Source organism: Centropristis striata, chromosome 11 (genome assembly GCF_030273125.1).
Source record: "Centropristis striata isolate RG_2023a ecotype Rhode Island chromosome 11, C.striata_1.0, whole genome shotgun sequence".
In the NCBI taxonomy this organism is placed as follows: domain Eukaryota; kingdom Metazoa; phylum Chordata; class Actinopteri; order Perciformes; family Serranidae; genus Centropristis; species Centropristis striata.
Genome location: NC_081527.1, coordinates 30930071 through 30955977, shown reverse-complemented (window position 1 = coordinate 30955977; position 25907 = coordinate 30930071). Strand labels below are relative to the sequence as shown.

The window sequence follows — 25907 nt, the reverse complement described above, 5'->3', positions numbered from 1 at the left end:
ATTGGCACTCTGGTCACTAACTGTACCACTTACAGAAGCTCTGTCCCACTTAAATCAAGGTAGATCCTGTAAGCAATAGCCACTGGGCAGATTTTAGTGAGGAAATGGGATCAAAAAGTGCCAAATATATATATGTATATATATATATATATATATATATATATGTATATATATATATATATATATATATATATATATATATATATATATATATATATATATATATATATAGTCCAAGCTGCCCCGTTGTTGCAATACATCAAAACAAAATAGTCTTTAAAGATCTGTGTGTATGTGTGTGTTTTTTTGCATTATGTGAGAGTCAGAAAATGCAAAGTGTGGATTACAGGGAGGTTTGCTGTAGGTCACTGTACTGCATCACTGCATCACTGTACAGGTTTTTACAAGGAAATAGCTTTAAAAATGACCCAAATCTCCATTTGCACTTATTTACAGAGATGGGGTGGGAGGAAAAATGTGATGCAGGGAGATGATCCAAGAGCAAGACAAGGATTGCAGGAAGAAAAAGGTTCCTCCTCCCCTCCATAAGCTCCTGGCGCTCTTCTTCTTCCTGTCTTCAAAGTGCTCTTCTTCTCTTTTTGTCTCTTTTCTCTTGATTGTGGCTCTCGCTGTTGCTTTTGTTGGAGCATAAACACTGCACGCAACAGAAGGTCTGCGCAAATGTGTGTGAATGTCGCTTTGCATGTGTTGTATGTATTGCTGCTGACTGTATTATATGTGATGCTGCTAACTGCTGTGAGCTGTTGGAGCGTTTTAATTGGTTCAGTAAATTAACCAAATTCCATGCACTGAATGCTATGGAAACAGAAAATGGATTGTTGGATCTATATGTATTTTTTTAATCTTTAAGTATGTTTTATGTGTAATAAGTGCTGCAGCTGCAAAAAGCCAGTCAAAGAGTGTGTCTGTTTGTTTCTCAAACATGAGTCTGCATACGCTGTGTGTGTCTTTGGGAATAGTCAGAGGGCGGAGACGAATATGAGAAGCGAGTGGAGGTTCCATACTGCCCCAGCCCTGTTTCAGGACTTCCCGGCCCTGGTCCTGGTCCTGGTCCTGGCCCTGGTCCCGGTCCTGGTCCCGGTCCTGGTCCTGGCCCTGGCCCTGGACCCGGCCCTGGCCCTGGCCCGCTCCCCTGTCCTGTTGGATACATCTCATAGGCTGGCCCTTCCTCAATGGGCGGGGCAAAGCCCATGCGGTAGCTGGGATACTGGGAGGGGTATCCGTAGTTGTCATAAGCCAGCTGGGTTGTGCTGTCCAGCAGCCCGCAGTCTCCAGGGTAGTCTCCAGGTGATTGAAGAGCCGGATTGGGAGGTGCTTGCTGGCTCTGCGCCACCCTGGTGAAGGTGTTAAACTGGGCATAGGTGGCATGGGACATCCTAGAAGGGGGGCGGGGGTCGTAGCAGCCTGCCCTTGAGCCTGGCACCGCACTGGGAGGGACAGCACCGCTGGCACCAGCTGGGGGTCCGCCGGAAGTGGCACCTGGTGGTCCGCTGTTTGGGTTTGGGGAGCGGAACTCGCCCTGGTAGTGGATGGCACGGGACTGGGGGCGCGCCTCATCGTGGGTGGTGGCTCGGACGTTGTAGTAGCCATTGGTGGGATCCTGTGATCAGACCATATTAGTTGAATATTATTATTAGAAACAACAAGACACCCAAACATCTGGTCTGTGCTTCAGTTTGCTGGTATTATATCATACTACATATTTCTCATACTTTATGTGCTGTATTATCAGTCACATTGCATGCTGATATGGTTGGTGATGTGGGTGCAGCTGGTGGCGTGTTGTTGCTCATGCTATGTCCAAAAAAGTAATGGTGTGTGAGCGATGCAGTGCATAGAATGTGTATGAAATCTAGACATAATGATACAAGTTTGTTTTACAGAAAATGCAATCCAATGCAACGTGACAGGAAGGTCATCTGAGATGCAAGCAGCTGGAATAAAAGTTTTACTTGGTTTCGGTTTCAAACCAACAATGTCTGAAGTTTGTTTTGTTCTTTAGGTTTAGATAGTTTGTCATAGTCAGAATTAAAATTCAAATACACAGGTTTTCAGGCTTTAAGGAGATTTTGTTCATGCTCTGAGCTAACAGAATCCTGCAAATGATACATAAAAATCTGTTTAAAAATTCTGTTTTTGGAAACTCCAGTGGCACTGATTGTAAAAAAAAAGGTGGTTGTGTTATGAAAACCAAGATTTTAACTCCAGTGCAAAGGCGGAACCTGAGGAAAAAGTAAGAATTCATGACTGGCACTTCATGATGGATTTGACCACAAAGTCCATGACATGTGATATGTCTATGCACCATGCAGGGTATACTGTTCACGATGCTGCCAAATGCTATAATGTCTGTGTGAGCAAACGTCAGTCTTACCTTGAGCTCGTACTCCTCCCTGGTGTCGCTCTCGCTCCTGATGTCCTGTTTCAGGTCCATGTCGTCTTTGAACGGCTGAGTGGAGGGAGAGAGGGAAACAGAGGGCAGAAACTAAACCATCAAACAACGAAACACACACACGGAAAGAGGGAGGGTGAGAAAGGAAAGGAGGAGGAAGAGAGAGGGAGGGGAGAGGAAAACAGAGTTTCAGGTTTTTCATCCCAAGAGAGCGGAAGACGAGAAACGGTTAGTTGGCGGGGAAAAAAAAAGGTTTCGGACCGAACTTTAAAAACCCACTCCAAAGGAGCCACGTCGATTAGATTCTCCAGGACTTCCAGGGACTTTTCTAAAAGGAACACAGCATTAAAGAGAGTGTGTCTTTGTGCATTTTCAAGTGGACGGACTGTACTTAATCTTGTATCTGTGTGTATATGCACTTTCTTGTCCATCTTTGTTTTTCTACATCTGTGTGCATTACAGCGTCAAGTGTGTCTGTGTTTTTATGTGCATATCTTTTTATATTTTTCGGTGCCTGTATTTGCAGACAAGCCTTGGGCATGTGTCAGTTTTAGTGTGCGAGTATGTGTGTGTGTGTGTGTGTGTGTGTGTGCTCTCCTGCCACGCCGTCCTTTGTGTCGGTGTAGCTGTACATTTAAGCCCATTGACCCATACGCCTCCTCTCCGCGGCCCCCGGTGACTCAGATGGGTGTCTACTCACGGAGTACATGGCCTTGACCATCCGGGTTGCCGTGGAGACGTCGGCCGCCTCCTCCTCCAGGCTGTGGGTCTCTTTGTTGACCGTCTCTACCTTGATGTCTGGTTTACCGAGGGTGACACCTCGGCGACCTGGAAGAAAAACACAAAGCCTGTGGTCATATTCTGGGTCGAGATAAATAATTAATTTACTTTTAAAAAGCAACACTTGCTGCTTTCATCTGACTTCTCTAGTTCATTATTTTTATTTTATTTTCTTATGTCAGTAAACCTTATACTTTGGCATGAATGTCCTCTTTGAGTTTGCAGTGGTTGAAAACCTTTTCAAGCAGACATTCCTTCAAGAAGGTCGTATGATTGTTGATGATTTTTTTCTTTGAATCCAGACATTTAACCTTAATGCAGTTTAAAGCTGCTACTGTTTGTGTAGGATTTCTATATTTCTGATTTCTGTATTTTATTTCTAGGAGTAAATACCTTTGAAATGAAAAAAAAAAAGCTAAATTATATGATGACATGACATATGTTTAGAAAGATTAACAGGTATGACAGCTGTTGTAAAATAGACCTTTTCTATGTTGAATTTTGCATCAACTTATCTCTTAGAGAATATTTAACATTATTTTTCAATATTATTTCAATGAATTACATCATCAACCAATTCCAGAAATTAAACAAAGAATAAATAAAAATAAAATAACTCGCAAAATATACATCAGTACTATATGTTTAGTGTCAGTTAATTGTTGCCTATATGAATAAAATAAAATATAAATAAAATAGAAAGCTTGCAACATTATTTAAATCACTGTAAGCATCATTTTGCATTATATATTGTTAAAAAGGGGCCAATATTTGCTGATAATATTCAGTCTACATACAGGGGCTCTAATGCTGCATCATACACATTATTGTAAGGTCACTGAACTTAAGGGTGTAGCTGAAGGTGGAGTGAAGGTTTGGCTTTCATTTAATCCTTTTCTCTCTTTATTCTTTTGTTTCAGTCATGACCAACAACTAGACAGAACAAAGAAATGGGCAGATCTTCAGCATTTTAAGCCTCCTTCAGACATGATTTACCTTGTTATTGTACATAAATGTACTGGCAAATTTATGTTTGTCTCATATTTGAATAAGCCCCGGAGTCATTTTAACATAAAAGTCACACCGGCGTTCTTATTAGGAGCTAGTAATAATTCTGTACCACTTCCAACGTGGCACAAATCTCAATTGAGTGCCATCACATTAACATAAAGGCTACAGCAGCACAAGGTTAAATATGCACAGGCAGAGATTAAAACATATTTCATGTCATTTCATTAAAAGGCTTTTAGTTTCTCAGTTATGTAGGATAGGACAGTCTATATCACATCAATAATGTGGATGCAAGGCCAGTATAACAGGTCTATTTCTGTGTAACCGGAAATGATAAAACTGCTCATTTTAATCTATATATCCCGAGCTGAGAGCAGTCAATATTTGTCAACATGAACAACTCTCTTCCAAATGCAAAGACCTTAAAAGTAAAGATTTAAATCTGTGAAGTCTTGAGCTGCAGCATCGCACGACAAATGAGAGACAGCTTATCTGGAGCCACAACGATGTTTGTTTGAGTTTCTATTTCCAAACGGTATCTTTTCTGTAGTGGTGTTATCAGCTCTGAACCAGAAAATATACTCTTATCCCCAGAAAATCCCTCTGGGGACTCTGCCAGTCACCTTCATTGTCTTTCCCGATTCTTTATTTGCTGTGGAGCAGCTCAAAATGAAGCAACTTAAAAACACCACATGTTCTGAGCTCTCTGCTTTGCACAAGTGCGGTTTGTGCTCATAAATGCTAATTGGATTGCCGTCGGCTGTAGAAATAACATATATAGGAATTCATAATCTAAATACCATTCACCTTTAAATGCTCTTGTTTTTTGCTCTGTTATTTATGTATTTTATCAAGTGTACAAGCAGAATATAAATATGATTCATTTCAAAAATAACCATACAATTCCATGTCAGTAGAATGAAAAGGGTACAGTAGGCGTTTAAAGGCAGTTTGCCATATTATATGAATATTCATTAATCTCATTTGAATAAAATGCTCTACAGCTGGCATATGTTCCTTTCTTCAGACGTGGAGAGGCAGAATGACAGATAGGGTGAGTGGATGAAAGAAAGACTGATAGACACATGAAGTGTGTGTGTGCATGCTCCTGCACACACACATTAGACAACCGCGGTGTGCACTCACTGCCTTTGCGTTGGCGGTAGAGGAAGAAGGCCAGAGCCAGTAGAAACATAAGCAGCAGAATGGAGGAGCCCACCGTTCCACCAGCGATGATTCCCACCGGAACAATATCTGAAACAAACACAAGCAGAGAAGTGTCAGGGTTGAGGGCCAGCAGCTGCCTCATTGTTACAGAAACCTGCACGGATCTTCCGTCGTTTTAAGTATAAAATCGTGTGTCTCAGCTTAATATTGAATCTCTGAAGGCTGCTTATATGTTGATAAGGCATGCAAGTCAGACAAGGGATAAAAAAGCTCTTTCTCTCCCTCTCTCTCTCTCTCTCTCCCTCCTTCGAAAGATGTTTTGGTAGATTTTCTGAAGCTTGCGAAATCTGACAGCAGAAAGAATAAGAGCCAGATAAGACTGACAGAGCATGAAGAAATCATTCTCTCAATGTAATGTGACATACCAAGTCCTCACAATAAAATGCGTAACCATCCAGAATGGACTTATGACGCTCTATCGTCCGTCCTACAGCTAAGGCCGCTGCATATTAATCTTGCTCAAGGGCACTTCGGTTTGTGAGGGAGAGAAGAGCATCTTACTCAGGGACATTACAGAATATGTGTGGAATTATCTCACAAACTGTTTTCGGTCATACTCAGACACTTTTTTCCTAATAAATTGCAATGTATCCTTGAGGCCTGACAAACATGGTGAATACACTTCCTTCCCCACAAAACATTTGGGAACACAATTTTTAAAAATATTGCCGCCTTCATATAGAATTTATTTTCTTCTTCACCATCTGAAGATCAATTATTCACCCCGTGTTACCTTGAATTCTGAAAGAAAACTTTGTTGCGCTCTCATGCCTCCAGGGTAAAGAAAGAATCCAAAACAGAGACAATTCTTGAGGAACTAAAATAAATGCATGTAGCAATACTACACCAAAACATCTGTTAACTAACTCATGCTTGATACTTTCCAAACACGTGCATTTTTTCTTAAAAATCAGGACTGTGCAAGAGTGAAAGGGTTATTATGAGGAATTGTTCTAAATAGTGAGTTGTAACAGAAATGCATGTGTTTAGGAAGTCCTGTGTATAAGACTGGATAAATGAGACTTTGAATAAACTGCACGAGCTGTGTGAGGGTTTGTAAACTGATCTTTTGATATAGTTTAAATGCTGTTAAATGCTGCTTCCATTTACTTTGATTCATCAAGGACTTTTTTTCTTTTTACACATTTTCCATTCACGGTGGAGAAATGCAAGATTCTTCAAGAACTCAACGTATCACAGTGTGAGTAATTGATATAGAAATGGTGAAGTATTCCTTTAAGATTGAAAAGATTGAATGGGTTTCCTCTATTTTAGATTTTTTTTGATAGGCAGTTGGTCTTCTGCTCTTCTTTATCTGATATAGCGCAACCTTCAAAGGGACTTTTAATGCAATCAAATGTTGATACACATCACAGCCCTCTCCTTTGTCACTGCTGGGCTCATAGCGAGCGTGTGTGTTCTTGTGTTTTTTCGCAGATGTAACCATGGATGCATAAAGAGAGCTGGATGCTGCATAGTGAAGCCAAAAACCCTTAAAGGTGTCTGTAAAACAGTTAAAAACACAACTTTAATTGTAACTTTAACTATTACTATTATATAGGGGTGTGACGAGATCTCGTGCCATGAGATCTTGTGAGATTAAACTCGGCGATATTTCTTGCCGCGTTAAAAATCAGTCTTGCGAGATTTGTGAGTTATCCAAACTTCTATTTGTTCACTGTGGGGCAGTAAAAGGAAAAGAAGAGGATGAGGAGGGGAAGCAGCAAGCAGCCAGAATGACGTCGCAGGGGCCGGCGGCTCGTTAAGAAGAGTAAGAACGAAACGAAGCGGCACAGTCCTCCTGCAGCAGTCTCTCCCAGCTGCAGGCACAGAGCCGGCTAACAGTTAGCTCTGTAGCAGTACAGTGTGTATGTGCTGCTGCTGCAGGAGATGTTCACTTAGCGATCTGTTTGTTTACAACAAGCACTGGACACTCCAAGCACAGTTAGCGATGCCGGTTAATTAAAGATTGCTATGTTTATGTTAATTAGCCATGCTACTTTGTTTTGATCAGCTGCTGATGTGGTGCAGTTAGTGACGGCGGCCACAGTTGCATCTCCCGTGTTTAATCCGTCGTGTATGTGATCACGGATCACGGTCGAAACTGTCCCTAAGCGATTACGAGATGATAGAAAACCATACGTCACCTCTGGAGTCTCATTAATCCCTCTGGGGGATTTTATTTATTTATTTATCTTATTTTAACTTTTATAAATTTTAGTTTTAGTTTCAATTTGTGGAAGAAGTGTATTAAAAGCTCATGCCTACATCATGCATGTAAAGAGTTATAATAAAACATTTAAAAATGCATGTCCAACTCAGTTAAATAAAAGTCTATTGGTCCAGTCATATATTTTGTCATTATAGTTTTCTTAAAATCGTCTCTTCTCGTTCTCGTAAACCCAATATCGTGTCTCGTCTCGTCTCGTCTCGTCTAGTCTCATGAGCTGAGAGTATCGTCACACCCCTTCTATTATAGCAATGATCAGTCTGCATTATAAATCGCAAAACCAAGAAGATTTTTGGTTTGTAATGTTTCTCATTTTTTATGTGCATGATAACAAATCACAACAAAGCAAACCAGAAAAAGTTGCTTTTGTTGAACAACTTTTATGAGAATTGGTGCCATCTTGGAGTCCTGCATCCAGTTCTCATTACACATCCATGAACAGAACAAGGAATACAAAAAATATTATCAAAACATAGCTCAATAGCCCAACTTATGGTAAAAAAAATGCACAGGGTATCTTTAATTTACACAAAGGTACAGTGTGTCAGTCTTTGTGACTAAATTAATTAACCAAAAACACTTTTTTCTCTCATCAACTACTTTGTCATTTTAAGTAAAAAAGCAAGTCCCCAACTAGGCAGTTTTTACTTGATCAACTTTATCTGGTCTAATATGGTAATAAGCACTATAAAATCACTACCACTCACAGTATGATTAACAGTTGCATAATGAACATGTTGCACATATTCAACAGACTCCCACAATAAATGTATTTTCCATACCTGTCTCCTCCAGCGTGATGATCATGGTCCCGGGTCCGAATGAGTTCCAGGCGGTGCAGTTGTAGGGTGAGTGGAAGTCAGACTCCATGACGTTGTTGATAGTGAGGGTGGAGAGGACGGCGCCGCCCTGGGAGGGAGGCTTACTCTGCTCCACAGTGTACCTCTCCATCAGGGTGCCCTTCTCCTTCTCCCACACGTTCTCCTTCCACGCCCAAACCTGAAACAGACAATTTAGGATTATTTAGATTCTATGGGTCACAGTGTAGTCTAGGTCAACTCACCTGATTACAGTGGGTGATTGGAACTTATTAACTTTTGAATATCTTTCCAAAACTCACTTACTTATGACCACATTTTTGTAGTTTTCTCCTTCCTGTCTTTTTCTGTCTATCTACTTTTACAACCCCAATTCCCCCCAAAAATACCATACCAAAACCTATGACAAAATCACGGTGCGTCGGACAGTGGATACTAAGGACAAATGCCACGAATAAACTGCCAAGTCCAGTTGGTAGAACTGTGAAAACGTCGGATACAATGTTGCATCCAACGACTCTGTAACTGAGGTAGCAGGGCCTGGAGACGATCTTAGCTTACATCTGGATGACAGGTCTCCAGACCATAACTGGGCAGACACATAGAGACAGACAACCATTCATGCTCCCATTCACTCCTACGGGCAATTTAGAGTCACCAGTTAAACCTAAGCTGCATGTCTTTAGACTGTGGGAGGAAGCTGGAGGACCCAGAGAGAACCCACGCTGACATGAGGAGAAGATGCAAACTCCACACAGAAGATGAACCCGATTCAAACTCACATTCAAATCTGTGACCCTCTTGCTGTATTATATGATAAACACATATATATGATCTTGAGTTACAGGCCAGTAGTTGGCACTTTGTAGGCAAAACTCTCAACCTCACTCTGCGTGATCTGCCACTTAAAAAGGACTGCATTAGAGCGGTAAAGAAGGTGCACATCAATTTGGGATTCAGATACGATCAAAGGCCTGGTACTTCTGTACACTAAAACATTTGGAAATCTATAAATCTGTTCTTAATCAACACACCAGGAAAAGTCCTTCAAGCTGATAGGAGCAAGCACGCAATTTCCAATATGTTTCATTTGTTAGATTTTTATCTAAACTCCCCTCTTTGCTGCTGCAATCACCCGATTTCCCCTCAGGGATCAATAATGCTAATTTCACTTTATCTTATCTTATGTAGTATTAACCACAATAGACTCACATCCGGACACACACACACACACACACACACACACACACACACACAGAGTAAGTAAACATTCAGCAAACAGATGGGCTGGTGTTAAGAAAGGTTAAGACACACTAAAGTGAGTCTGGGCAGGAAATACATTTTAAGCAAATCAAATTATATTCTCACACCTAGGTAACTATGTATTTTTTCTCCTGGTGCAGTATGTGCCTAATTAAAGCTTGTGCTGCAACGTCTCAGGCTGCAAAAGAAAGAATTTCCTCTCAAATAAATCAAGACAGACAGACAGACAGACAGACACAAACAGACACAAACAGACACAGACACAGACACAGACACACACACACACACACACACACACACACACACACACACACACACAAACACACACAGTGCAGCAAGTGTACATGAGCGATAAAAACTCAAGCAGGTTTTTCTACTTAAAATCTGCTGAGGTAGAAATTTCATGGTATTAAATATGGAACATGGTGGTATCAAATATACATAGAGCCATATGTTGGGCTAATGTACCTTTTAACCTGGTTTTGAAAAAATGAAAAAGGAGAATATGACCAAGAGAGGGAGAAATTAGAATAACCCAAATCTGCTTTCTCTTTTTTCTCTCTCTCTCTGAAAATCTTACATAATGCGTCTTTTCTGTCTCCACAGTCTGCCTCTCGAAATCCCTCACTTTCTTTCTTTTTTTCTCACACAATGATTCTGTTGCACCACCTCTGTCTGTATTTCTGTCTCCCTTTTTTCAACTGCTCATTGCCCCTCTTTCACACACACACACACACACACACACACACACACACACACACACACACACACACACACACACACACACACAGCATCATACTCCATATTTTATAAGTCCTTGTGTCTCTGCATTAAGCCGAGACTATAATGTCGTATCACATTATACGCTCTGAGCTCTCTGCCAGTGCAGCAGGGGGCTGAAGCTTCCTAAAAGCTCTGATTTCTGTCATGTCGGCACTGCACAATTGGATAATTGACGCTGAAAGGTACAGAATTTTACTCTCCCGCCATCTCTCACCCTCTCATTTCAATCTGTGTTACCCCCACACCCTTTTTTCCCCTCATTTCATCCTTCAAACACAAACGTCAATGCTGGATTTATTTCCATTTCTTCGTGTTTATTTATGAACATTTTGGTGTTTCCCTGTTTTTAAGGTTTATAACACACCCTATGCTGCAAATTTTTAAACTTATATAATGCACAGACACTTTAGATTAAACTGTAGTTTGATCAAGTAGTGCACTCAGCGACTTTAAGAAAAGGCAGGGATGAAAAAACAGCATAGAGTTCTGCAGTTATGGCACATTCAGGAGGATATTCCATTACAGTTTGCTGCTGAGGCAATCTGTGTGAACACTTTCTTATAGAGAAAAGATGGTTACCACTTTAAAAGGGACCGGTGGATTGGAACGGTTTCGGCTGGTTGGTCCAATCCATACTAAAATCAAGATGGTATGGATGCTGCAGTGACCCTTGCATTTTGAAGATAACTATTTACTGTATACGAGTAGAATAAAGTCAGACTAGAAGCTGTGCATCTTATCTGCTGCAACGCATCACTGGGACATGTGTACAGTACACTGTGTCTCCTCTTTCATTTCACTACAGCAGCTGTTTCTGATGAGTCACACCTTCCACCACAGAGGAGGAACAGATCGTTCTCGCATACTCGTGACACAGTCGGAGAACAATGCCACTTGTGCCAATCGTTTAGCTCGCATCGCACGCCAAAGAGAGAGAAAGTGAAAAAATCATTTTGTTTTTTTCCAGGGTGAACAAGGAGTTGTTGTGATCGGGATTCTGTCTGAGTCAGATGCAATCTGAAAAGGTCGAGCACCTCTGCAGAAGATTACAACTTCCAAGGATGGACTTACAATCTTATCAGGTGGGGGGGTGCTCGCGATGTAACACTTGATCTCTCCTCTCTCCCCTCTGACAGCGTACTGGACCGGATCACTGGAGATGATGGGGGGCCCTGAGTGAGGGAGAGAGAGAGAGAGAGAGATGAACAAGACATGGAGACATTAAATCATAAGGTTTGACAAGTACAGTTGCATTCAACTTAACAAATCAAAAAGTCATTACCACATCAACCAGGGAAAACCACTGAGAAGATACTACATCAATGTGATAGACATTATAGCAATTTGAAGTAATAATAATAATACATTTTATCTAAAGAGCCCTTTTCAGGATGCTCAAAGACACTTTACAAGTTAGTAAGCACAATTTAAAAAACAACAGCAAAAAAATAGTTATGAGAGATATAATACAAAATAACTAAAACTGCTCACGCATTAAAAGCCATTCTGAATGATAGAGTTTTTGTGAGTTTTTTGAAAGTGGGTAGGTCAGTGGAGCCATAGAATAGTATTGGCAGGGAGTTCCAGAGGGCTGGAGCAGCTATTGAAAATGCTTGGTCTCCCCAGGTCTGGTGCTTGGTCTGAGGTGGTAGGGACAAGAGGTTTGCATCGAAGGAATGGGGTTTCGGGGTGTGTGTGTGTGTGTGTGTGTAGGGGTAGATGGGAGGGGGCCTGGTGATGGAGGGCTTTGTGAGTCAGGAGGAGAACTTTGAAGTGGATGTGTTGTTTGATGGGGAGCCAGTGGAGGTTCTGGAGGGCAGGGGTGATGTGGTCACATGAGCGGGTGTGGGTGAGCAGACGGGCAGCAGAGTTCTGGATGTATTGAAGTTTATTGAGGACATTTTGGGATGAGCCATAGAGAATGCTGCTGCAGTAATCAAGTTGGAAGTGATAAATGTGTGGATCAGTATTTCAGCAAGAGGAGAGGAGAGTGATGGTAGGAGAGGGGCAATGTTTTTAAGGTGGAAGAAGACATATTTTGGTAACTTGGTTTACGTGAAGTTCAAAGGTGAGGTGGCTGAAAATGAGTCCAATGTTCCTGGTGTGTGTGGAGGGGGCCAGAGAGGAGTGGTGAAGGTTGGTGTAGAAGTTGTGGGTGGTTTTGGTGAGGGATTTAGGACCAGTGATTATTAAATCTGATATGTCATAGTAGGGTATTTGGTCAGAGTGAAGTCGTGAGGTGTACTCATTTACGCAAGTTTACACTTTGGAAAAGCATCCAAAGCAATCAGAGCTTTGTAGGTGGGATCATCATCATGATTCAGGCTTAGAATCCATTCAAAGACAAGAAGGTGATAACCGACATGACAAAGTTGCTTCTAGCAACAGTTATGGCAGCTTGTGTCGACTGATGAGTCACTCACTATGAATGGTGAGGACAAAAAAAAATAGGACCTTTATAACATAGTTTAAAATTGTATGTGGTGCTTTCAAGTGGAATTCAACTCCAGTGAACATTGACCTTGGAATCTGCGCTCTTGACCAACCGTAAACCGACTTTCAAAAACTGACAGTGAAGATGGATTTGTACTCTGCAGATACAGCGTCTGTAGTGGATGTGCGCCTCCTCAAAAAGTCAAACAAAGCATCAGGGTGATGGAGGCAGCAGAGAAACCACGAGGAATTCGAAGAAAGAGTCATCTGCTGCTTTTCTGCAACATGCTTCCAGCAAAAACATCCACACTGAAAACCTGCTCATATTTCACAATGAATGAAAGAATGTAAACGCAGCTAGTGTACAGAAGCAGCAGCAGCCTCAAGGTGTACAACATGACCTGATCATATATGATGCATCTAGTGTTCAATGGTTGAAATCTGATGTTATACTACTGTATGAACAAAAATACCATTATATCTACAGTAGGACAATGACTATTAGCCTCTTGCAGTAAGTTTTCTATAAGCCCAGTTAGGGCTGGAGGATCGCCCATAAAGGTGGTATAAGTTTTGAGAAGCTTTATACTTTATCTGTCAAGATTAAATCACATTCTCACAATCATTTCATGGAAAGAGGTATAGGTTGTATATCATTAAAACTATATTAAAACAGGGCTGTTAATTGATTAAAATGGAGATAAATCACATAATTGTCCAGTTAATCTCAAATGAGTTGCATATTCATCAAACTTTTTTTTATCTAAAGGCAACTTTTTTAAGTATTTAATGATCTTTTCAACTTGGGCATTGACAAATATGCTTGCGTTATGCAAATGTATGTGGATTTATTAATGGTAATGAATTAATAACAGAGTAGTTTAAGGGGGTATGCACCCATTCATATGAGTTATACATACTTAGAGTTACAATAACTTGAAAACAATTAGTGGCGTTAAAATAAATTTGCATTTTTATCACAGCAATTTCAATAGCCTTCATAAAATATCAATGGTATATATTTTTCAGTATTGTATTAAAACAGAAGACAAATTTGGTCCCGAAAATTTTACGGCATTTGGATCATAGAGATGCTGTTTGGCTAAAATGGAGTATGAAAATACAAAAATAGGGTTTAACACGTGGTTATGTCAGTTTCTAGTTAGTTAATTGACAGAAAACCTGCTATATTTTGATATTAAGCATGTTTTGCACCATTCATTTACTTTCTTTTGCTGAAGTTTAAACAGCACCACAAAAAGCAATGCATTAAGGTCTGCAATCAACTGTGACAAAGGCTTTGATAGTAGAAATACTTAAATTTCTTTGAACATATTGTCCTGTTAGTGAAAAGTAGCCACCTAGTTTGCAGCACTTTGTCAGTTGTTGAAGATTTAAGGAGCATTCGTGAACTCCCTTTTCATCATTGTGTTCTTGGTGAATCAGTTTTGATTTATTAAGTAATTGCCGGCCTCTCGGGTAGAGAGTTTTGACATTGAAATCTTGGCTTTGGGCCTGTTTAGGGCTGAAAAATTAGTTGTTGGTTTTGGGTCAGGTTCGAAATGTAATGAATCAGGCTGGGTCGACAGATAAACTATGCAGAACTGTACTCTGTACATTCAGTGGCTCCAGCTGTTGAAGAGATACAGACACATGCATGGTGAACAAAATGATTTGAGATTAAACAAACACACCTCGGTGGTCCATGTGGTTTTATTATTCATATGTTTGACACAGAGGCCAGGCTTTACTATGCATAGGAAGATCTTTTCCACACATTTTTATCATTTCTGCTAATATTAGCGCAGCTATTAATAGAAGAGTAATTAGATTGCAACTGACCGTTGACAGTGAGTGTAACCTCGGTCTCTCCCACTCCAATCCGGGGCACGATGGCCTTGCAGACATACTGGCCTGCATCGGCCTGGCTCACTGACTTCAAATACAGCTGGTTGTTGTTGCTCAGCACCTGGACACACACACAAGTATACGTATGCATGAGAAGCAGGATAGTAGCTTTGTGAGGTGGAGAGCAGAGATAGACAGACGAGGAGAGATGTTAAAAAGAGGGAGGAAGATCTATATTTAATTCATAAAACATGTTGATTTACTCAGCAGGCTCCATTAGTTTTTTTTCCTGGAGCTTTTCTTAACTTGTTAGGCATAAATTAAAGATTTAAGATATGAAGACGGAGTCTCACTTCTTATCGTGTGCTTTACAACTGAGCAAACATTTATGAAGACTAGGTCTGAGACATTAAAAAAGGCTGGGATTGGGGTTTCTGGAGGATTTGGCTGTGGTTCTAGAAGTGGGATTTACTCTCTTTCTTTCTTTATACATTCATATAGATGACATTTTTTTGGAATAAAAGATAAAGAAAAAAATACATTTTGTTCATGGTTTGTTCTCACCATGCTGGAGCCCTTTTTGGTCCAGGTGAGGGTGAGTGGGGGGTTTCCAGACCACTTGCAGTTCAGAGTGACGTCAGCGTCCACATCCACTGTAACTGGCCTGGGCTCCACCACCAGGATTGGGCCAACTGAAAGAGACAAAGAGAATTAAAAAAACCTGTAAGGACACATTTTAATGTAATACAGACTTGGTGATCACCAAGTGGCTGACAAGTGGCTTTTTTCCCTCCATAAAATGCCAGTGAAATGGTTTATGTAGCTGGAAGGAGAATATAAGCTCTTGTCATAAAGCAAGACATATTTTAGTGTGGCACATTTTCCTCTTCCTCCTGTACTTCTTTATACTGTAATTGGCATCATTTTTCTTTCTCTCCTGTGCTAGTTCAGTATATTTTTCATTCATTTAATAGTCCTATATTGCAAAATGTGTGTGTGTGTGTTTTGCATAATAAAGCAGGTCTAGTTGTTAAAAATACTGTGCAATTATTAAACACTCAGTCCATGATGAAATGCATGCAGCTTGTATTTAGAAGCCTTTAAATGAGCTGTCAGGACAAGGTTGTGATGTCACAACTATGTTATATTAAGGTAGAAAGTGCTGCTCCAGTGCTGTTACAGTCATTCCCCAGCTGCAATGACAGTGCAGAGACACAGAGAGTACAGAAGACTTGGAAACATTGTCCAATCAGAGCAGACTGGGCTTTTTCAGTATGGGTTCTTAAAGAGACAGGCGCAAAAACAGAGCATTTCAGAAGGTGAAAACAGGTGTATTCAGACATACGGGTGTTATGACAGCTGATACTTCAGAACTAAGTTGATGCCTAAATTCCAAAAACGTGACAGCACGTTTTTCTACAGTCTTTACCATACAGGGACTGGGGAGGCCCAGTGTCCCTCCATTCTGCAGCACATGGAGCTCTTTCTGCACCCCCACCGCTAAAAGTCTGCAGGATGACACCAGCTTTGTGTGCTGCAGCATGGAGTGAGACTGGGCTAAATTTCCCTTTAATCCTGACAGAACACCACAGATAATTTTCAAGCTGCATGCATGTTTTTTCATCCAAAAATTGCACCTTTCTCTCCTATCACCTATCTCTCTCTCTCTCTCTGTGTGTGTGTGTGTGTGTGTGTGTGTGTGTGTGTGTGTGTGTGTGCAAAGCCCTGCTCCAGGTGAAAACAGAGAAACAGAGATCAAAGGAGAGCAGAGAAACTGACAGCAATCGTGACATCCCTTTTCAGACAGACAGTACGAGAAAAATAATGTGTTTTTTGAAGATTAAAGCATGTAAACAACAAAATGCAAGTATGAAACTGAAAATAAGCATAAATTGTGTCATTTAACTGTTTATCTAAATATTCTCAGTAACTACTTGTTTCATTCTCTTTTGTTACTGTTTTATTTACCCTGTGTATACAGCATATAGGCTATGACAACAAAAGCAATAAGGCTTTGTTTGACTGAATTGTACTGACCTGAGAGAACAGATCTATTTCTGATGTATTCTGCACAATACATGTGTAGTAACAAAATAAATGTAGCGTGGCTCTTCAAACAAATACGGATAAATAAAGTGACTAGAGCACATAAATATCACCAGAGTCCCACTCAGCTCAGGAGTGTTGGCTCTCCACTCACAGTGCACATCCACCAGGATGCTGACGTTGGTGCTTCCCACAACGTTGAAAACTTGACAGGACACGGGTTCGGTGAAGAAGGAATGATCTGCTGTGGTAACAAACACGCTCTCCCTGGCGCCCTCCAGCAGCACGCCACCTTTAGCCCACCTGACAGAAACACATCAGCGTTTAATTATAAGTTTTGAAGCATTACAAATCATTGTTATGTCAGTTTGTCAGCATGAGATCTCAGAAGCATAATGGGTTTTTGTTTTACATTTTTTGGTGGTGATCCAAATGTTGTCGTTTCACTATTAGACAATGAGTGTTTTTATATTATCAATTAAAGCTATTAAACTATCATTTAAAAAGCCTCGGTGTCAAAACCTGAGGGAACGATTGCAAGCAGAAGAAATACATTTCTCATTTATGCTACCCAGATATATAGCTCAAAATCATATAACCATATTGCACATCTGCCATTAGATGACATTTTAATATACACTCAATAGGCTTAGTGCCTAAGTGCCTGGCAGAGCTCCCACACGGGGACCCTCCGGTGGAGTCTCAAACCCCAGATTAAAACCACTGTGTTTAAGTCCAGCATTTAGCAATTTCAGTGCTTCAGTGCTGTCACTTAAGATTAAAGTCAGTGTTTAACTGTTTAAACGTTCAATACTTTTACCAATTCTGTTCTGCAAGCAGAAATTACAATTCAGGATCGTCTCCAGACGGTGTTACAAGCAGATTGGAACAGATGAAAGAAAATCTATGGGCATTAAACAGAAGTGCAATCTGGCTCCTGACGTTGGACTGCAGGTATCAAGTGAAACACGGTCCCTAACAGCACTGAAATGGACATAAAGTTGCAATGATACGGTATGCAGAATTATAGATGTTAAAGTCAACTCAGTTTTTTTTAATTAAAGGTTAACCTCTGAAACCCGTATGAAATGCATGTTTCTTTCAAAGATCGCAAAAAATACACCGTTTAAAATAAATAGTAAAAACTATAAAAAAATATGGACACAATTCAAACATTCTGACAGACCTGATCAAAGGTTTATGAAAGTTTTTGTAAACTAAGTTTAAAATTGTGATATTTATGTCAAAATCACTTTACTCTACATGTCTCATTTAAAATGATGAAAAAAATAAACAATTTGGAATAACTACATTATGTTAAAAACATTAAATTCTGCTCCTCGTCAGCATCATGATTGATTTTAGGAACGATCATGTGACAAATATTCACTGAAAATCTGTTTACACAGAGCAGAGAGGAGAGGACAGGAGAGGTTGTAAGTAGAGGTTGTAAAAATGAAAATAGTTTACAATATTCATGAAACTCTTTTTCATTCAATTTAAAAAAAAATGGTTTATCATAAAAATTCAAGTTGCATTTTTAAAAAAATGATTTTTGTCATTATAACTGTTATTCTGCACAAAAGACATTTTTGAGTTATTCACACTTCCAGCCATGATTTTTATGTTTCCATAGAGCTGCAGGACATATATATTTTTAATATATTTATATTGCAATGAAATACAAGGCCACAGTGACTAAAATGAGCAAGGAATGCCCTGAAACAACTTAGTGTTCAGAGGGTTCAATACAGGTAAACTTTCAGCCCTGACCTGTAGCCGATGATGGGAGGGTTGGCGGTGGCCTGGCAGGTGAAGGTCACTCTCTCGCCCTCCAGCACGGAGCGAGGCTCGATGGACAGCGTCACCATAGGAGGGTCTACACAGGGAGAGATACATATTCAATATGTAACTAAAGATAAAGTGAATGACTGTTGTGTCTCAGCTGTGCCAAGCAGCTTGAGGATTGATTTCCCACACAAACTATAAATTTAACAATAAAATCTGGTCCAAAACACCACCACTCTACAGGCTCTGCACTAACACGGCGCTGGTTTCTCCAGCTTCTGTTACCGCAGTTATTCTCCCAGTAATTACCAACTGCACTTGGTTGGAAAAACACATCAATCTTCTTGAGTGAAAATTCAAACTACAGTTTCCTAGTGAGCAATCATTCCTTATTTCTTCAGGGACACAATTGAAATCTCTTAAAACACTAAAAGTATCAGGTTTTCCAGATGTTGAAGAAAAACAGCTTGCTTTAGGAGAAAATTACTGGCTCCAAAGATGGTGCCAAATCAATGCAAACAGCTAATCAAACCTGGAACCATCCCAAGTTTTAGGATGGTGGAACTTAGTGGCTGTAAATTCATTTACACAGCACATGTGTTGTTTTTCTGATGATGGCTACTTCAAGCGCTGTGGCAGCTAATTAAAATTATTGAGCGATTTTGCTATATGCCTACACTAACACAGCCCCCGTATGCTTAACACTGACACAGAAACAAGGTAACATACGGTGAACGTTGAGCATAACATTGGCCCGTTTGCCCATCGGCACAGCCGGGTTGCTGGCCACGCAGGTGAAGTTGCGGCTGCTGTCAGTGTCGGCTGGCGTGATGGGCAGGTAGCTCCTGGTTGTAACCCTCTTCCTGTCTGGCAGCACTTCCTGTTCAGCAAAGACATACAGAGGGAGATGAGAGGATGGTGTGAGGAGAATTTGGGCAGGGGAGCAGACAGAGAGAGATCAAAGAAGAGGAGGAGGAGCACGGTGGATGGGGAAGGACGAAAAGGACGAAAAAAGGAGGGATCGGGAGACATCATGGGAGAAATAAGATGGAAGAAAGGGAGGAGAGAGAAGAGAGACATAGGAGGGTTGCTAATGGAACCAGGAGAGAGAAAGAAAATAGCATATCATGGAAATAGAAACAGCAATTTGGAGGTAGAAATAAAATAAACAACATTCTCAGAGATGATGCAGGAGAAGAAGTTTGAAAGGGTAAATAAGAAAAAGTTAAAAGGAAAAATTGTAATAGAAATCTGTGTTCCTGTACTTTATCATCATAATGCAGACGTTAATGTGGGTGCAGGAAAATAACTGTCTGCAGAATGTTCATTCAATTATCACAAGCAATTCAGTTTTATAAGGACACTGGACTGAGAGCTAAATATTTTATATCATTCCAGATGAAATACATATTTGGGTTTCGGTTAATTGATCAGACAGAAGAAGCAATTTAAAGACCACATTTGGGAATTTGCAATGGGCATTGTTCACAGTCTTTAACAGTTTATAGTTTTAGGATTTCTTTAATAATTGGGGAAAAAACAACAACTCCTTTTCTGCAAAATGCAAACATATAATTAATTCTCTTGGATTCTGCAGGTGCTGCACTTTGCAATGCAGCTACAGAATCCGTCCAAAAAGAGTGCACATCGTTCGCTGTAAATGCGTGGTCAGAAACACGATAACATAAGAGCAGCATGTAATATGTATGAGCATGTGTGGGGGGCATAGAACTGGCTGCAGGAGATGTAAAAACATCTGTGTTTGAGTGTGTGAGTCAGTGTTTGCTGCTGCCTCTGTGTGCATATGACAGCATGAGTGTGCATATGTGAGTGTGTGTGTATGCGTGCTTGCAGGCATAATTTCATATGTGTAGGAGAGTATACAGGAGCGTGAAGAGTGTGGATGTGGGAGAACAGAGTGCAAAATATATCGCTGTGATTTCAAGTGTCACCGACTACAGCTCCTGTTTATATATGTGTGAGAGAGTCTGTGGCTGCGGGTTAATTAAACATGTCTTGGATCTGTGCATGTTCCAAGTTGTGTCCCGCTTTAAAGTGCAAAAAGTGACTGATGTCTAGGATGTGTCTGTTCTGGGTCCACATGTGTTTCTCTTTGCTTGTGATCAATAATGGCGGTACAGAGTTTATTGAAGAGGAAGTTGAATTATAAATACAAATCGTAGGTAGCATAAGGCTAATTAAAATAAATTTTTTTGGTTTAGAGTCAGTATGTAGGCATTGCTTTTGTGAAGAAAAGGTTTACCAAAATACCACAAGTACATCTGTTTCACAAGCGGGAATTAAACCTGCAACCTTATAAAAGTACAAGTAACTGTGCAGTTATTAATAGGTTTAATTCCAAAACTCATTGCCTTTTATCTAACTTTTAAAACTCCTTAAATGAAGAGAAACAAAATGCACGAGCAGTATGAATCCCCCTATTGTCTTAAGTCACAAATCAACAAAAATGTTAAATAACTGATGAATATTGAGTGACAAACAGTTTTTCTGAATAAATGTACCAACACACTGCAACTTTACAGCAAATATAAACATGTTCCCAGCCTGGTTTTAAAATACTTTTGGTCTAATTTCCTCATTCATGACAACTGTGAGGGGGGTTCATTTTCTAAAACTAAGATGTTTTATTTATATTAAGGCTTACAGTGATGCATGCTTAAGGGTGTGAGTTGCTGCTGCTTTCAGCCACTCGGCTCACCCCGGGCCCACCTCTTTGCCCCTTTTTTAGATTAACCAGCTTTTAGGAGCCGTTAGTCTCTGCCAAGATGGCCACCCACTTCTTCAGCTTCATTTTGGCTCTTCAGACACCTATGGGTGACATTAAAGGTCTTTTATGTCCATATTTTATAGAGTCTATACTTTCACACTGACAGAGCTGCCATGCCTATCTTATAGTGAGAGGTAGATAGACAGATCAATTCCATTGAGTGTGATATGATAAATAGATACTCTGTGATACGTGGTGAAGATATATGCTTAATTAATCTTCCCCGACCAGATTTAAAGGCTAAATGCTGCTGTCCACTTGATGGCAGGTCAGAATCTGTGATTTTTATGCATTCAAAAGCATTAAATAACATCCCATTCTGCCGTGATGTTATCATTTTGTCAACCAAGCAGCAAGTAAGTCTCATGCAGACTTTGCACTGCATGCTGTATTTATCTAATGCAGGACTCCAGGGGTGATGTGCGGCCTGAGGTGTACATACTGTAATACTCCTTAGCAGTGCCCACGGCAAAAAATATATAAACAAACAAACAAACAGCCAGACGGAGGATGGCTGGTTTACAGGAGCAGACTGTAGGTGCAAGAAATTGTATTACAAACTCTTCTGAAGCCTCTAGTAGGCAGATTATGCAGACATTTGAGTGTAATAAACTCTTTGGTTTTATGTGGGTTTTATGTTGCATGACCTGCACATGTGCGTGTGCTGTTCTGCATGTGGGCATGGGTGTGTGTGAGTCACCGTGGACTGGATGGCTCCCTCCAAAGCGACTCCATCCTTGGTCCACTGGATGTGTGCTGCAGGCTTGGCCCCGCGGGTCACACAGGTCAGGTTGTATGGATTCCCGGCCATCAGCAGGAGCTCAGGGGATCCGTCAACCACCGGGTCCTCAGGGGGGACTGGAGGAGAGACACACACAAATCCAAGCTCAAACACATTTATTCAAGTGTGCACTCATGCATACAGATAAACCTGCAGACAAGATACTGTCCTGAGTAGGTGATTTACAAAGTGAAATAAAACAATTAAACCCATTGGACTCCTCAAGAAACATTACCATCATACTTTAGACAAGGCTGTGCTCCTTAACAGTTCACATTTGAAAATGTGTTTTTCACCATTCAGTAACATGTAATGTTAAACTTAAGAATCAGGATGAAGTAGACATCATGTTGTTCCAGACCGTCTGTCCAGTATTTTCCTCAGGAGGTTTGAACTGCTTGACCTCTAACCTCCCTGCGGGTAGTTTCATTCTTCATTCTTTCTATCCATCAGTATTGCAGAAGCAACAGCAACTTCCTGCTGAATTCAACCAGCCCAGAACTTCAAACCAGGAGACCAATGTGTACATTTTGTCCGGAAGTTTTTGTCTCCTGTTGCTGAAAGTTAAACCTGTTCTTTTTACCAAACCTAACCAGGTGGTTTTGGTGCCAAACCTCAACAAAAGTGTTTTAAATAACAGCTGTCACATGTTTACAAGGCGTTGTGGTCATCACATGTTTGCAGTGTGTTTAAATGAGAAGCAGCAGTTCAAAAAAGTTAATATTCAACATATTTGTGGTTCAAAGCTTTAGAGATTCAACATATTTCCAGAATTGTAAAATGCCAATTTTTATTTTGGTGACTAGGATGGGTAACTAGCAACAAGATCTCCAACCTAAACAACAGAATAGAAAGTTTGTAGATACCACACATGACAACACATATGAGTGTTTGTCAAAATGACACTTATTATATGTGAACGTACGGTTCGCTGTTGTAAAAAGGCTACAGTTTCTGTGAATTTAGGCTACAAAACCACTGATCTAGGTTTTGGGCAAAATCTTCTGGTTCATCTGGTTAGGTGTTATAAAACACAGTTTAAACTGTAAATAAATGTACGGAAATGGATGTTGTGAGCCACGGAAATTAGGTAAAAAACGTGTGTTATGTGAAGAGTGGATTACTTTTGTTTTCATATGGGACACAAACTCTGTTCTCCTGGGTTAAAGTCAGCCATTTGTTTGCTTAAAAGCATAGCAACACTGGCCAGCTTCACCCAAATCTGTGAGATAGAGCATTGAGGCAGAATCTGTTTCCCACACTAAAAAAACTCTTGGATTCTGGAAGCTGATTGAAACAGACAAGAAACCAGGACATTTATTGCAAGAACGACATCAATAATGGTCAGTAGTTTAGCTCCAGGGTCTGTGCATGTAAACTGATCATGCACTGTACATCAGCCACACTGCTAAGTGTTGATAAGCATCTCCTCAGAATGAAAAGGTCCTTTTCTCAAACTGTGGTGGTTAAAAGAAAAAATGCATCAGAAAAACGGCCTCTTTATCTGCAGTCAGTTCACTTACTGAGCACATTGAGTTTGGCCCTCCTGGAGCGCAGGGCGGCCTCTGTGGCCTGACACTCGTACAGAGAGTCATCGGACAGCTCGGCGTTGGAGATCTCCAGGTTGTACTGGCCGATGTCCAGAGCCCGCAGGACACGGTACCTGGGCCAGGCTGCAGGAGACACACACCAGGTTTACAGTTAAACAGACGATGAGACATTCAGCAGAAAAAAACTCTTTGTGAGTCATCGCTCATCGGAGTTCCTGCTTCAGTTCCACTGTGAGTCATGCATGTTTATTTGCAGGTCAGAAAAGCTTGACGAGTTTTGAAAATTAACTTCTGGAATGTAATTTAAAAATAGCGATACCACCTGGAAAACATGACCCACTGTTTTTAAAATGATAGCCGGCATCAAGGAAGAGGCATTACGCACTGCTATTATAGTCATGAGTCATCATAACTGCACTGCCTTCACAAATGATCTGTGTCTGAAGATAATATCATCTTTATTTCAGAAGCACTGAGTGATGAGTTGCAGGTAGTAACACTGAAAAAAAAAACAGCTTCATTTTGGAACAAAATTTGTTTATCTGCTTGTCTAGAAAACAAGATGAAAATGTGAATGTGCATTGGGGAAAAAGCTGCAGGTTTAACAATTTTTGGAGCTGGCAATTTTCCACTTAAGATATCTTTTTGTTATGAAAAAGTCTTTAAATCTCTTCAAATATTTTTTTTATTGACAGCCATTTTTAGCCATCCCAAATTTTCAACTCCTGCCAAGAAAGTTCAGGCTGGAAAAGTGTAGATAATGGAATATGCAAAGTAATTAAGTTGATGTAAAGGGGTACTTTATCTTAATAATATTCCACTGAACACATTGTGAGCAGTTTTTGATAATAAGCAGTCCATGTGGAAACTGTTCACAGTGTCTTCTGTGAAAGATATGTTGCTATTACATTTTTTAACTTGTTGTTTTTGCACAAACTAAATTCTCCATTGCATTGTGACTGAAATAGAAATATATATTTAGATATTTCCAGACCTCTGTATATAAAACCAAACTATCTGGATGAACAGATAACACTAAAGTAAAGTTATATTATTATAGGAAATCTATTTCTTCAGTCATTTTGGCTGAATACCATTTTAAATTGTCGTTCCTAAAGCTGCCTGTGTTGTTGTTTTTCAGTATAAACAACACAAAGAAATATACATCGGAAAGGAACAGAAAAGCTTTGAAAACATTTATGCATCTACCCGTAAATGTCAGTGACTGTATTTCTGTCCTCTGCTGACACATGACTTGTTTACAGCATAAATCAGATGTAAAAGCTCTTATGAAATGGATAAAAGCTGAATCACAATTGTATTACACCAATCAGAGACAGTAAGCTGAAAATGGGACATGTATTTATGTGAAAATGTCAAAGCTTTTTAGCATATCACGCAGATAGCATTTAGCATTAATGGCATTTATTTTCAAGGTTCTGCAGACCTTTCTGCATTAACAGGAGCCTCTGGAGATCACGATAGTATCTGCTGTCCACAAACAACAGGACGCAGGAGATACAGAAACACAGCCAGAGACAAACAGCTGAAGGGTTTGTGCACAAACATTGATCAAACATAGCCACATATACAATGATGCCACATCAGTTCCTGTATGATGCACAAACTGCAGAACTACAGGCAGCGCCGTTCCAATTACAAAACCCCCTTTTCTCTCTGTTTGAACCCGCTCCTCTCAGACAAAGACATAATTGAGTGTGACGTCCCACTAGGGGGCACTCATTGATCCTCCGTGCCCAATCCTAACATGACATCATGGATTCAGATGGCAAAGGCAGGCAAGTAGGCAGGCAGTTGGGGTGCGGAGAGGAGGAAGGAGGAGGAGGAGGAGGAGGGTAGGGGGGGACAAAAGTATTAGTGGAGATTACATCATCCACTCCAGCACCTCGCAGCATAGCAACCACAGAGGTGAAAGCACCCCGGGGAGAAGGAGAAGGAGAAGGAGAAGAAGGAGGAGGAGGAGGTTGAGGACGGAATATGCCACTAATGCCTGCAGGTGGTGAGTAGCTAGGTATTTACATTGATGCGTGTAAACATGACTGACACATGTATATGTTACTTTACATTGATCAAGGTTTTTTTTAATGTATTTCAGATTCATGTGATGTTTTTTTTGTCAGTGAATGA

General features: G+C 40.4%; 1 protein-coding gene across 1 annotated transcript in view; it reads right to left on the bottom strand.

Annotated features, from left to right (window-relative positions):
* Positions 1-219: 219 nt before the first annotated feature.
* Positions 220-25907, bottom strand: part of kirrel1b (kirre like nephrin family adhesion molecule 1b) — a 76773-nt gene continuing 51085 nt past the window's right edge. Inside the window, exons 3-15 of the mRNA XM_059344631.1 lie at positions 23733-23882; positions 22129-22286; positions 19370-19520; positions 18626-18731; positions 17007-17155; positions 15371-15498; positions 14801-14927; positions 11597-11697; positions 8444-8660; positions 5351-5458; positions 3114-3241; positions 2396-2470; positions 220-1621 (exon numbers count right to left, since the gene is read on the bottom strand). Of these exons, the coding sequence (XP_059200614.1) occupies positions 938-1621; positions 2396-2470; positions 3114-3241; positions 5351-5458; positions 8444-8660; positions 11597-11697; positions 14801-14927; positions 15371-15498; positions 17007-17155; positions 18626-18731; positions 19370-19520; positions 22129-22286; positions 23733-23882 (2282 nt within the window). The 3' untranslated portion in view covers positions 220-937. The remainder of the gene's footprint in view (positions 1622-2395; positions 2471-3113; positions 3242-5350; positions 5459-8443; positions 8661-11596; positions 11698-14800; positions 14928-15370; positions 15499-17006; positions 17156-18625; positions 18732-19369; positions 19521-22128; positions 22287-23732; positions 23883-25907) is intronic.